The sequence below is a fragment of the Diadema antillarum genome, unplaced genomic scaffold, assembly GCF_040938485.1.
Source record: "Diadema antillarum isolate AM-2024a unplaced genomic scaffold, OU_Dant_1.0 seq00000050_RagTag, whole genome shotgun sequence".
NCBI lineage: Eukaryota > Metazoa > Echinodermata > Echinoidea > Diadematoida > Diadematidae > Diadema > Diadema antillarum.
Window position 1 is genome coordinate 428,449 of NW_027271159.1, and position 14,803 is coordinate 443,251.

Genomic DNA, 14,803 nt, shown 5'->3' on the forward strand with positions numbered 1-14,803 from the left:
ACATGTACAACGTGTAAGTAAGGAAATTACGAAATTTCAGAGATTCCCATTTTTTTTTTGTACAACAGATTTACAGTTGATACGAATACCTAAATGAGTGAGCTGTTGATGTCATCACCTCACAATTTTTCATTCATTGATTGTGATGGCTACCTACCAAAAATATGGCAAAAAATGTATTTATCTGGTCAAATGTGCAACACGTAAAAGACTATGATCTGTCAGATATATCAGGATATGAGACTTGGGCATGATTGCGTTTGATAAAAAAAAAACAGAAATATCGTGATTTTATTCATATTGGCCTACATACTGCAGGGCAAATTGTGATGGGAGGGCATCATCAGTTTACTATTTGCATGTTCGTATTGACTGTTCAAGAGGTGCTTTTTTAAGTGTGAAAATTAGTGATACTTCAGTATTTTGTAACTTCCTTAATTTTCATCCAATTTTTATCAAACTTTCACTGTTGTGGTTGTAAGAGTTTACCCTTTCTATAGACTAACTGTAAAATTTTTTGTTTGTCCAGGATTTTTCCCTTTAAAGGGTGTGTACAGTTCTGGTCGAGATGAGGATTTAGCTTTTAACATTTTGTGAGATATTCAGAAACCACTCTATGAGATGTCAAAGAGCATGCAATTCTAAAGGGTATCAAAAGTTTATTTGATGAAAATCGATTTTGAAATGGCTGAGATATCCAAAAACAAGGTGAAAGAAAGAGATCCTGATAAAGTTGTGGCATGTCGCCTTTTATTATTATCATCACTTTTTTGGATATTTCAGCCATTTCAAAACCAATTTTCATCAAATAAACGTTGAATCCTTCTTGAAATTACATGCTCTTTCATATGTCATAAGAGGTTTCTCATTATCTCACTTAGAAATGCTCAAAACATGAATCCCTTACCTCAACCAGTACTGTACAGTCCCTTTAAGAGTCAGACCAGGGGGGTATTTCATAAAGCTGGTCTTAAAGTTACGAATGACTTCAGAATGACTGGAACACGTTCTGATGTGCTATAATTATCTGAAATTCAATAATTCAGCACAAGAACTGATCACCAGTCGTTCTTAAGTCGTTCGTAACGTTAAGAACAGCTTTATGAAACACCCTCCAGTTCATACAAGAGGAACGGAATGTAAACCCTGTCTGGAATGCGCCCCAGTAGTGCGTGTATTTGTTAGGGGGAGAATCACAACCATATGTCACCACTTGACATTTCTCTGTTCAGCCACCTGTTGTATGCCCTCTGGTGAGGCAAGGGTTAATCTCCTGAGTAGCTGGCTGACCTCATGCTCAATTGTTTGATCCTTATCATCATCATCAGTTACCGCAGAGACAGAGGGAAGGGAGGGGAGAGGGGGAGGCAGAGGTGGGGTGTTGGGAGGGATAAAGGGAGGGTATAGAATCTGGAATGCTTGCATTGTTTCTCAGCTGCTCTACCACAAACCCCATGTTCACATTAGTCCCCGCTATGTGGGGAAAGTCCCATGCTGCGGGACTTTCTCCTCAAAAATCATAATGTGAACGCTCGCTGGGACTTGTCCCCTCGTCCCCTCGAAGCAAGTAGGGTACAGTCAGGTACGGGGACAAGATTTGGAGGGGAGAGTGACCTTGGGGCGCAATTGATAGCTTCCAGCTGTGGTCATCAAATGTGCGCATGCGCTATGCCTGGTTTCAAGTGGCAGAGCTCGCCCCAAGCCCCAATTGCCCCCTCAGCTCGGGGACAAATGAGATAGCAGTGTGGATGGTCAGTCGTAAAAAAGATAAGATCTCTTACGGCTGTCCCCGCATCGCGGGCTAATGTGAACGCGGGGTGTGAGTACCTGTAGAGTAGGCTTTAGCATCTCAACACTGTGTGTGACAGAAAGACGTTATTAGGAGGAGCTCTAATATAAGTCTTGTTTCCAGGTTCCAAGTACTAGATCATCTACTGATGAAGCTCTGTCTGTTAACCTACTCTTCAGCAAGAGTATAAGGCCTCTTCTCATTGGTTAGTTATCACAGTCAGAAGTCTCCAAGTAATCATGTACATTCTAAATCCCGATGGAATCCCCATTTTCTTTGCTCAATTTTCCACTAATAGGTCCCTACATAATAAATTATTTACTTCTGTGCATATTCCTGTGCGAATGTTCTTCAAAAGCTACTACGTGTAGGTTACCTCATCTAGGAGTGTTCATTTTTATGTGCATGCTGGTTTCTGTAAAAAAAAAGAAAAGTTTAATCCTCTGAGTGCAAATATGTGCACAGTGTTTAATTTGTGCTCACATTTCATTGCCTTTAAATGTAGATGTCATGTGAGTGTTCACAAAGTGACAGCATTTTTCGTGTCATCCTTTCCGTCTTCTCCACAGGAAATAAAGTCTCCTGTAAAGCAATTGGCAGCATTTTCTGACATAGTGCTGCTTTCTTGCAGTTGGTATTCAGACACAGTAGTTTTGTTCTTCCTTTTTAGTTATATTGTGTCATACATTTGATGTCAATGTCAGCAACAGCAAAGCTTCCAAGTGACAAAAGCCAAATAGCCAAGCAATTCTGTGGCAGTGTGATCATTTCCAAGGTTTAATATCATAGACTATATGCTATGCTGTATATTTCATATCTGTGTGCAAATAATATTCCAACAATCCATAAGAGAGAAGTTGATGGACCTTGCATTTTGCCTGTCAAGGTGAAGTTTATTTTTATTACAAAAGTTATGAGATGGAAGGTATAACTTAATCTGTTTTTTTTTTGTTCTTATTCGAGCACTGCTATAGTGCTCTTAAACACCACAAAAGAAGGGATTGCTATTGCTCGGTACTTTATAGCTATATCATTGCACTTTTCTCAAGTGTTCATCATAAATGGTCATTCTTCTGAGGGCTATCAGTGCTTTCATATGATTATTGCAACTCGGTATGTTCAGGTTTCAACATCTGGTGAATGCTTTCCAGACTGTTCTCAGAGGTTAAAAGTTCTTTTCTCAATAAAACCTGTTCTTTCCTCCATTTATTCCTCCTTCTTTCCCCCCCCCCCCCCCCCCCAAAAAAAAAAAAAACCCACCCTCTTCAGATGTGGATGAGTGCACTCTTGGGACCCATTCATGTAGCAATGCTCAGTGCATTAATCTACCGGGTACCTTTGAATGCAGCTGCCAGGAAGGTTATGAACCCATGGGGACAAGAGGCTGCATCGGTGAGTCATTCTATGCCGACAAAAGAAATTACAAACACAGGTCATGTCTTACAGTGTACCTTATGTTTTGCATGTGGAAATTACATAAATTTGGTTTTGCAAGACTTTTTTTTTCATTCATTCCATTTCATTAATTTAAGTATTTGTCACTGCAATGTAATGTGGGAGTTTTCATTGTTGTTGGTAATGTGTGACAAAAGGTGATGAAGTATCACATTGTAAAGACTTATGCAATTACATCTTGTTATTTTCACTTGTGCAATGCTAAAAGGAGAGAAAAGGACGTATATGGAGTTCTATTTTTATTGAAAATACCAACATAAATCTTCACTAAACTTGTTTCTTTTTGCAAGAAATAAGTAAGAACTAAATATATGCTTTATATCAAACTGTAATTGTGTGGTATAGCCAAGCAACAATGTCTGAGGGTGAAAGGGGTGTTAGTTGCTAGATCATTGCCCAACACTTTAAGATACTTTTTTGTGAGCACATTATAACAGAGTGAGAATTGGAGATGAAGACATTATCCCCCCTCTGTGAAAATGCAATTCCATATTGATACCATGGTCACATTGAATTGAACAACTGAGACACATGTGATTCAGAATGGGGCGATGATGTCACCCCCACACGTCATCGACGTTTTAAGCGCGACAGTGAAAAAAAGCGCAAAAGAATTCTGAAGAAATTGTGATGCAGTGAAAACTTTTGAATCGAGAACTAACTTTCCACAATGACAATTATTGCCCATCTCTAATTATTATGTGAAGACTGTATTTCAAGTATTTGTGTGTTGTATTTTTCATTCTGATAATGTACTCTTATGAGAAGGTTGATTTGCAAGCACAGAATGAGGTCATGTCTTGAAGTTTTTGCTGTAGAAGGTTGACTTTTGTGTTGAAACTGGAATCTCACTTGAAGATTAAAGGTCACCTTCTTGTGTGACTGCAAAAGTCATTTGTTGGCAGTGGAAATGCTCCCAGCTGTATTGTTTGGGGGTTCTTCCCTTCCCGTCCCCCCCCCCCCCCACCCCTTTGCCAAGTTCATTGGTTCAAGCTGATGAGATTGTTAAAGTCAGAGCTGTTTTGAGCTGATGGTGCCAGAGGCACAATATTTTTTTGCCTTGTTGAAGTGTTTACCTTTTGGTGTAGGTTTGGAAACTGGAGTACCTTACAATGCAGGCCATATCACATTACAGGCATTCTCTGTACAGTGATTCCTGGCTGGTAGGAGGATTTTCTAGTTTGTTTTATTTGTTTTGTTGTTTTTTCAATGTGACAGAAATTGTATATCAAGTTCAAGTACATGTCTTCTCAAGTCCATAGAAAAATTGTTGACATTCCTGTCTGAACTGTATAATGACCCCCCCCCCCAAAAAAAAAAAAAAAAAAAAAATGATAATATGATAATTGTAGTAAATCTTGTTACTATAGATTTTACACTTTTCAAGCTCAAAGCAGTTATTTTCAACTGTGATTTCTTTCATAGGTTCAGTTTCACACAATATCAGAGACATTTGTCCCACTTTGGACCATGGAACTAAGCTTCTTCTTTTTTTTTTCAATATGAAACATTCTTCAAGTCTTTCATGGCCTAGGTTACTTGCTGTATAGGTCTGTCCTGATACATAGGACACTGCTACTCCTAATTATTAAGCCCTAAATGCATGATACTGTTACTATAGCTGGATTTTCCCCCCATTTGGTCAATAATTAAGCGATTTCAAATCCATTCCCCAAGTCAACACAGCGTAGTTGGTCACAATAATTGTCTATTGATTTAATGAAATAGAATACTTAATGGTATTTTAATAATGTTTTATTCCACATCAGAAATGCTCATTCAGAATCAGAAATAAACATTGTCATGAGTCAGTGAAAAGATACGAGACTTGAAGAATGCATTAATTAACTTGAATATGCTTTATTTGAAGGAAACTTCTCCTTATGCATTTGTTTGATTTGTGGAACTCCAGTGCAACATAAAGTGGCGTTTTATTATGGGATTTCAGGCAATTATGTGTGTTGGTGGTAGAGAGAATTCAGAGGGAGATGCCAAAGAGACATGTGGTTTGCACTCCATGTGGAGAAATGACCATCGAATGACATATGTGCACATGATGTTGTAGAATGTGTGTCTGATAGTCATGTGACTTGGCACAGAGCCAGGGTGTACCCCCAACCCACCCCCATGAACTCCTGCTGTCAGATGAAGGTTAGCATTAATTTCCCTGGAGAACATGCAGGCAAAATTTCTCTCCTCTTCAGCATTTCTTTTTTAGCTTGTCCCGGTTTGGAGAACAACACATGTGCGGGCTGGTGCACTTTTCTCTCTTTGTTTTCAGCGGCATGGACTTTTCCATTATCTGGTGCTCATATCTCGCTCTCTCTCTCTCTTTCCAAAAGAGGAAATGCTTGACCTGCCCTTCTGCACATCAGGGTTATGTGTTGCCAAACACCTGGCCCCACTCTCTTATCGAACTTTGATACGTTGTGGTTTTGAACACGAGAAGGCAAAATATAATATTGCCTACAAGCGAACTGACAAGTTGGCTTTTGTTGATGTAGGAAGTACAAACCATTCAAACTGAAGCATACCTGTGGTGGCTTCCTCATTTATAAAGTTACTTTCACCAACTAAGCTAGTTTTAATAAAACCTTGAATTTTGAAGTGAGAATCAAAAAATTAAAAGTAATACATGAGACTTTAAAAAACTTAAAATGTCTGCACAAATGTTGAGATTTAATGCGGCTGAGCTGTTATTTCAATGCACTTTCCATATCAGAGTAAACTACTGTGCATTCCAGACAATCACAACACTGGGTCATTGGTGGCAACACAACATAAAGGTTAGATGAAGGGCCATTATGATGTCACAAGAGAGAGGGGAAAAAAGATTGTAGTTCCCATGTCAAAGGCAAATAGATCCTGCTCGAAGCTTGTTGGCCTGTAAAAAAAAAGGTGGTGTCCGTAATGCTCCCACTGCTCCTGGAAGTGGGAAACGGAAATCATTTGACATGTTTTCGCCGTCAGTTTGCTCTCATATGGCTAGGAATCTACCAATAACACAAAACAGCTGATGACAGACCTTAGCCTCCTGTCAATACTTTTGACAACCTGTTTGTCTGTATTGTCTATGAGGCCCAGCGACACGGTGCAATTAACTCTGCGAACAGGGGCGTAAGCTTTTGAATTCGTAATGGTCATTGAAGCACTGCATAGAGTGAAGAACAAAAAATCTGTAAAGTTCACCTCCTCGTATCTCCCTTATTTTACCACCAAATCCCTTGAAACTTCACATATGTATCTAATATGAATATGTCATCCTTCATCTTTGGGTAGTGAAGAAAAATGTGAGAAAATAACACTTTTTTAAACACCAAATTTTCTTTTTGGGAAGCTAAGTTTCAACGTTAATGTCACAGGTTTATCCTCAGTCAAACTCAAAATGCAAGTAAGAGAATAGCTAACATTTCAAGTTAGAGAATAGCTTCTCCTTCAATTTGCTGTATAGATTTTATCATTTGATGGCTTCTGCGGCAAGATATTGCGATTGTCCTGCAACACTTCCCCAGCCGTTTTGCATAAACATGTTGTTTACTTTATGCAAATCAGGCAGCAAGGTCAAATGCTTTTGGCGAGTTAATTGTACCGTATCGGCGAGCCTGCTATGGCATTCTTCAGATAGTGAGTCCAGATTGGGATACAGCTCGATGAGAGAGCAAGTACCATCCTAATCATGCCAGCCACTGTCTTTTCATTTCCTACATCCAGACATCAATGAGTGTGCTCTGCGGAACCCGTGCCAAGTTGGCTACTGCGTCAACACTCTGGGTAGCTACTTCTGTCAATGTCCTGTGGGGTACGCACGTTCGGACGACGGAACCTGCATTGGTGAGTAGTATCGCATGGTAGCTACCACACGTTAACATTGCTGGCATCGTCACCTGCTGGATTGGACTTGATCAGATTGGATAGACATGATTAGGAGGAGAGGACCAGATAGGTGCAGAATGTGGAGACATGTTGTGTCCTAGTGCTGATGACACCTCTTACCCCATTATTGCGTCAAGTATAAGATGTTAGATATGTATACAGGAGTTCATACATTCCTTCTCAAAGAACAAAGTTAACATGACACAATGTGAAGAACGTAAACTTTCCATTTGTGTATTTATTGTTAACAGTAGCAGTGAACATAATCTGCTAAACGACCACACCTGAGTCTGATGAGCACATTGAAAGTACATAATTGCCATGAGCCCATGCCTTGACAAGTGGCATAAATATCTTGGAAATAGTTGATAGCTCATTTTAGTTTGACCAGATTAAAGTCATCAACAACGAAACACAAATCTTCACCTTGATGAGAGAGTTTTGACTCCTTGAAATAAAGGAATGGCAATGTAGGTATAACTCCCATCTTCTACTAGTCGTACCTGATGGTACAATTGAGTTTGCTTTATAAACCAGACAAACTAATGGTACTGGCCTGATCTTTTGAAATTACTTTCCACCATGCAGAGAGTAGGCGTGGCTTCTGCTACCTCGACGGTGACATGGGCCGCTGCACCCACCAATCAGGCATCCAGGTGACCATCTCCACGTGCTGCTGCAGTGCCGTGCTGCTGAAGGAGGCCACTAGCTGGGGCCCCAACTGCGAGTCGTGCCCCCCGCAGGGGACCCTCCAGTTTGAGGAGCTCTGTCGCCATGGCATCGGCCGAGACAGCCTCAGCATCAGTGAGTTGGGGTTGTTCCTGTGATGTCCACTCAGCTGTTTGCCCCTGTGTGAACCCCCCTAAGAGGGTGACTGGCATCTGCCACCCATGTTTACCACGCCCATCTGCCACGCCCATGGAGAGAGTTCACATCACAGAACTATAGTTCAGTGGATCATACGTTTGATATTGTGATCTCAGGAATGGGTTGTTTCCCTCTTAATAGGAATAGACAAACTTTCAGATGTAATTGTAGGTGTAAAAACAGCAGCACATTTTATTTATGCTTCTGCCACGAAGTTTTGCCGAAGGCATTATGTTTGTGTGTGTTTTTTTTTATTGTTTGTGTGTTTGTTTGTTTGTTTGTTTGTTTGTTTGTTTGTTTGTTTGTTTGTTTGTTTGTTTGTTTTAACTGGTTGGATGTAAGAGCTGTTGTGACATGGACCAGTGCAGTTGATATACAGTCAAGCCTTCCTTAGCGGCCACCTGTATATATTGGCCACCTGCCGTGTACAACCACGAAAAACATTCCCCCACCCCCAAAGAAAAGCAACGTAAATGACCCTATCTATAGCAGCCACCTGTCTCTAACTGTCACTTTTTTTGTGTCTCCTGTAGGTGGCAGGTTTTACTGTACAAGCATATAATTGTCTTCAGGCATTTTCCTTCTTCAAGATTAATTTATATTTTCTTTGCTTGAAAGGGACAGTATTTACCCTCTGTGCTAATATTTCAACCTTTCTCTTACTGTTCCTTAATTTATTCCTTTGTTATTACTTATGTGTTTTTGTTTTCCACTGTAAGCATTAGCATTAATCTGTAGACTTCTTCACATTATGACAGATATCAACGAGTGTACCCTCTTCAACAACTTGTGTGTGAATGGCATTTGTGAGGATCTGACTGGAAATTTCCGGTGTAAATGCAACCCTGGCTTCCAGGTGACAAGTGATGGCAAAAGCTGCACAGGTAATACTACTCCTCTTGTTTTCACTTCGTCAAATTCTCATGTTACGACTGATCTGTACCAAGTAGACTACCCATCTACCAAGGCACAGTCCAATTTTCCTTTGCTATTGATTGTATAACTGTTTTCTTCCTACTCAATTTGAATGCAGTGTTGTGTCAGCAACCCAATAGACTCACTCTCTATTCTTGTAGACTTTTATAACAACTCTTTGTGTCTGATATGAACAGATTAGTGTTGCTTTGTATGAGCCTTCTCCTTAAATGTTGCAGGCTTTGTCTGATTTCTTCAAGCTCTTAGCTAGTTGCAATGAGAATTTCCAGAACAGATGTCTTTTCCAGAATATCTATCCACCCATGTTTTTATTTTTTGTTTGTTTGTTTGTTTGTTTCCTTGTTCTTTCCTTTCTGTCATTTTTTTTTTCCAGACATAAACGAATGCGCCTTTAACAGGCTGCTATGCCGTGGTGGCACCTGCCGAAACACTCCTGGTGCTTACATCTGCGACTGCCCAGAAGGCTTAGAGTTAGACTCCCGTGGCTCATATTGCCAAGGTAAATCTGAGATTATTAAAACATGCCTTCTTACTTATGAAGGTAAGATTGTATCATCACACTCTTCAGTCTGTTTCATTTCATTTTCATTCCATTCATTTTCAATTTCAACAAAAGTTTACAAAATATGTTGTGCAGAAATAAAAAAGCAAACATTGTTGATATATTAAGATATGGTATAAATTCACAATAAGTTGTGGTGCCAAGATGCGTGATATTCATTAAATGATGTTGAAAATGGAGGGGAAGCTAAAAAGCACAGCTTGTAATATGCATTACCCTCAAGGCCGTAGTTAACAAGATACAGAAAAATGTCTATATATAGAGAACTGTCATTCTTATTTGGCATTGAAGAACATGAATGTTTCACACTTTCAGCCATCAGATTTTGTTTTGTTTGTGAGACCTTTTCAGGTAAGGGCACCTTGATGTATTGTTCATTATCCTAAAAACACCTGCTGTCTCTCCTCTAAGCAGAAAAATAATTAGTGATGCTTCTTGTATGTAGTGACAGCTTTCAAGATGCATCACCATAGGTGTAGCCGCCCATATGAGAAAGTTACTCAGGATGACGACACTGAAGCAGAAACTGCAACCAGTATAAGTTTTGAACACAACCACAAAATATTTAGAAGTGATTCAATAATCTTTTGTCAGTCAATAAACGATGATATGTATTCCTATGGCCATCTCATAATTGGTGTCTATTGTGTGAATTCAGTAAAGCTGTCCCAATATTCCATGAGATGCGATGTTGTAAAGTTTCCACAGTAATGTTCAACATCTTTCATTTCTACGTTGCTATGAAGACAAGAATGAGTGTGACGACCCAAATCTCTGTGAGAACGGCCGCTGCATCAACACGCGTGGGAGCTTCCGTTGTGAATGCATCAATCCCGGCACAGCTCTGGATGAGACCGGTACCGTCTGCATCGGTGAGTAGGACACACAGAGATGTCTCGTTTTCATGCAATCAGTCTCACATCTCGTCTAATGTGAAACCACATTTTCGATGTCAATGACCTGCACAGAGGAATTGACAAGGTGTATGCTCACAGGGCTGACGCATAGATGTTTTTTTAATTTTGCTTTGTACTTCAGTCTTGCATATGATAACGGTAATCATAAAATAAGTTTTCACTAGTTCACATTACAAATCTGTGTCCTATCCCTGCAGTAGAAAGGATACAATAAGACATAGAAATGACTTTTTTTTCTCGGTTTTTTAAGTTTCTTTGAACCGATTATTTGACATTTTTCGCAAAATACAGATAACCGTGTTGCCACCTGCTGGACACGGATTGTCAATGGTCAGTGCGAGGCGGACATCATGGGGCCAATGAGGCGAGACCAATGTTGCTCTACTTTTGGACGAGCCTGGGGCAGCCCATGTGAAGCCTGCCCGCTGTCCTTCGGAGATTGCCCGCGGGGTTACACAGAGGTCGACGATAATTGCATTGGTGAGTGCTGAGTCATGCGCTCCTGCCCGTCTCTGGAATAACACTAGCTGCACCTGGCATTAGAAGGGTTGTGCTCTGTTGTATTGGATACTGTAAACCAGCTTTGATGGTGTGACAGGCGCATTGGCCAGACACAAACTCCATAGTATTCCACTCTACATGACTATGATGAGATGTCAGGAGGGAAAAAGAGGAAGGGTATTAAACCTACAGTCTGCTGGTGTTTCGTACAGGGGTGGCTTGGGACCTTTATTTCTCCCATGCCACAAAAAAGCATGAGTTGTCTTTCTTCTCAATAATTGTGTAATCAAAGTAAAAAGAAAAAAGAAAGAAAGGACAAAAAAAATGCTTGCGAACAGACTGAAAGAATCATACAGACTCTGTTTTTTACATAAGGTGGGATATATTCCCTTCTCTCTGCTCTGCTCCACAGATGTGAATGAGTGCGAAATCAACCCCATGGTGTGTAACAACGGCGAGTGCCAGAACACCCTGGGCTCCTACAGGTGCGTCTGTCCACCTGGACTGACCCTGGACACCTCAGGCAGGAACTGCATCGGTGAGACAACCTCGGGAAGTGGAGAGATTGTGGCTTGATGGGATGGTGATTAAGGGGATGCTGCCCTGATTAGGCGACCTCCGAATCAGAAGTTCGGGAAATCGGACCGGGGGCAGCAGGACCGATGCCCACTTTTATTGGCCATTTCCTGCATAAAGCCTATACCCATCTATCCACCGCCATCATTATCACACACACACACACACACACACACACACACACACGCAATCATGTCAAAATCGACAGAAAACAAAAATAGGCAGCATTGAATGTGCCTGGAAGAGGTACAGACTGTAGACCACCCAGAGAAAAAAGGCTCAGGCGTAAATACATGTATGTTTTACGTGTTATTGAGGAATTCCTTGAGGTGTCCTTAGCTACAACTGATAGCTAAACACGCAACTGACTATTTTGTTTTCCATATCTCAGTGAGCTATTATGTGGGTTACATTAGTTTGTGGTTTTTATTTGAGTACTTTGTCAGATATCCATATAGAATCTGATCATAAATGAGAGGGGGGAAAGAACTTCAGGCAATCAATTATATATTATTTTTCAATGCTTTGAATTTGTTTTTTTTTGATGCCATGATCATTTTCAAAACATTTCTGTCAGAAATCTAGACCAACATTATGGCAATGATATTTTGTTGATTTATAGAATCACTTTTATGATAGTTTAGAGCTATGTTTTTCTTTGAGTGCTGTATCTGCATATTTTCTAAGCCTTCTCTGTATTGACTTTATTAATCAATGAACTGAGAATTCAGCTTATTTATGGACTTTGTTTATTAGTTTTGCACTCACTATTCTATATGTCAGTCATTTTATTGGCTTCTTGTGGTCCTTACTCGTCACTGAATGTTTTAAAATCATGATCAGAGAATCACAGAGTATAGATGAAAGATTCACTCAATAAATGCAATGAACACATATTATTCTGTGAATTGATATTTCCCTGTTTTAAAGAGGGAAGAATTTCATCTATTACTCTCAGGTGAAGATTTCCTTTTCATCCCTGTAATTCATTTTAGAACACTGTACAGCAGTTGTAGTCATAGCAAGTTTGAAATCAGAGAGGGAAAAATGGAGTCAATTTATTGGATAGTATTTTCTGATTTTCTAGATCTTCGTTCCTACGAGTGCTACTTGGACTATTCTGAAGGAGAATGCATGAGTCCTATCCCAGGCTTGTACCGCAACTCTGTGTGCTGCTGTTCCATGGGCTATGCTTATGGAGACCAGGGCAAATGCTACGAGTGCCCTATTGAAGATTCAGGTAAGTTAAGCCAGCATTCAATGAAGCTGGATTAAGTTGTCCTTCACTGAAAAGTCCTATGTCTCTTCATTCTTTTATACATCCAAAATGTCCTGGTGAAGATAATGCTGCAATTATCCACAGAACACTGCACCTTGAGCAGCATTGTTCCAAACTGAGAGAGTTCCCGAACTTCAGGGGGAAAAACCCCCAAATATCTAAGGAGAATGATTCATTTTAATTTGCATGAGTTATAAATCAAAATAACACTACGTGTACTTCAGAGATGGACATAAACCCACTGAACTTGAAATCAATAATGTCTGTAAAAACATACTCATTATAATTTCATGTATTTTGGCACACCTGTCTCTTATTGTTATGAAAGGTTCATAGAATTAATTAGGGCACCAAATCAGCCTTCTCCGTTTCAGGCATAGATTAATCTGGATTAAAGTATGCTGGCCTAATACTCATTTAGCACTCTTGCATAACTCATTGAACCTGAAGTACAGTCGTGTACACTTCTGTTTGATGGTGCTTGACAGTTTAAATCAGGTTTTGCAAGAGTCAAACATTTATTTTTTATTTATTTCATGTATTTCATTCTTTCTTTCTTTTCGGCAAACATAACACGAACAAATTTAGAAGATATAACATAGGCATGTATTCAACTTTACATGGTAGATAATAGTTAACAAATACAAAATCATACATGCATACCGGCAAAATACAAAGTTATGTCTGGAGAAAAAAAGAAGAAGAAAGAATTGAGAGGTCCACTGAAAAGCATGCTTGTAAATTGTGGACCACTCAAAGGATTCTTCATGTGAACATACTTGTTTTCAAAGACAGGACAGAAGCAAATGGCCAAAGAAGCAAATAGAAGCAAATGGCCAAATAGATCTGTTGTAGGTTTAGATTTTGATGTTGATGCGAATACCATTTTCTGCCCTTTGTAGCTCCCAATTCAAGGAAAGTAATATCTGATGAAATAGATTTCATGTATTGTTCAACTTGTGTCTCCTTTGATAATCCACCAACTTTTAGTTCAGTTTGACATGATGTGCCCTCGTGGAAGGGGATATGCTGACACAAGACCCCGCCCTGAACTCCTGGATGGATCAGTGTACGTGAGCGGTAAGTATATCTTAGATGTCACATCCATTTTTTTCTCTCTTTCTGCCTAAACTAGAGAGGCTAACCCATTTCAAATTGATTTGTTAGGCCTTCAAAACAAAGTTTAAATTGAAAGAAATATTTCTTTTTAGATTTTACCATGATGATGAACATCTTCTGTACTAAAGTTTAAATTCTCTGGAAAATCTTAATGTCTCCCTGTCACGATATTTTCATCTTTTCTCCCTCAATTTGATATAGTTTTAGTAAACTCGTATTTACTATGAAAGAAAGAAGAGGAGCATCTTGTTAAAAAAAAAGTGATGAAATCTTGGAAAGTATATTTTTCCAACCTTTCCCCACCAGTTATTGGCTTAAACGATTCCAATTCCACTCTGTCTTTTTAATGCTGCAACTTGTGTTCCACTTCTGTGTGTAAGTCAATCATACTTCAATGATTTTTGTGTTCATGTTCAACATTTTTCTTTCTCGTAGAGTCATTTGTATCATACAAAAAAAGGAAATAATACAAACCATACATGATGAGAAAGGCATGACCACACTTCAGCTGCTGTCAGCATTCTTGATATGAAATGTTACATCCATCTATCCCCCTTCCTTCTCTCTTTCTCTCCCTCTCTCTGTGCAGACATCAATGAGTGCCTGATCTACGAAGGCATCTGCAAGAATGGAGAGTGCACCAACACCCAGGGCTCCTTTGAATGCCTGTGCGACATGGGCTTTGCCATGGACGAGTTCTCGTACCAATGTATAGGCAAGTCACGGCATCCTGTAGTATGCTTTACAGCACAGTGATCTACATTGTATGTACTTGTAGAACATGATAGAGTTCTGTGGTATTTTGTTTTCAAAAGTGTCCAACAAATATCACATGTGGCACTTTCCATATCTTTTAAAAGATTTGTGTATCATGTATCCTCACACCCTGGTAATAAATTGAGTTATAATGTAGGTTACTTCTCAGTTAT

The 14,803-nt window shown here is 39.6% G+C and overlaps 1 protein-coding gene across 1 annotated transcript in view; it reads left to right on the plus strand.

The window, feature by feature from the left end:
• The window catches only part of LOC139725592 (fibrillin-1-like), a 125,621-nt gene that overhangs the window by 67,258 nt on the left and 43,560 nt on the right, over nt 1-14,803 (plus strand). Inside the window, exons 14-24 of the mRNA XM_071636683.1 lie at nt 3,059-3,181; nt 6,956-7,075; nt 7,706-7,921; nt 8,743-8,868; nt 9,294-9,419; nt 10,229-10,354; nt 10,691-10,879; nt 11,313-11,438; nt 12,564-12,716; nt 13,746-13,835; nt 14,464-14,589. Of these exons, the coding sequence (XP_071492784.1) occupies nt 3,059-3,181; nt 6,956-7,075; nt 7,706-7,921; nt 8,743-8,868; nt 9,294-9,419; nt 10,229-10,354; nt 10,691-10,879; nt 11,313-11,438; nt 12,564-12,716; nt 13,746-13,835; nt 14,464-14,589 (1,521 nt within the window). The remainder of the gene's footprint in view (nt 1-3,058; nt 3,182-6,955; nt 7,076-7,705; nt 7,922-8,742; nt 8,869-9,293; nt 9,420-10,228; nt 10,355-10,690; nt 10,880-11,312; nt 11,439-12,563; nt 12,717-13,745; nt 13,836-14,463; nt 14,590-14,803) is intronic.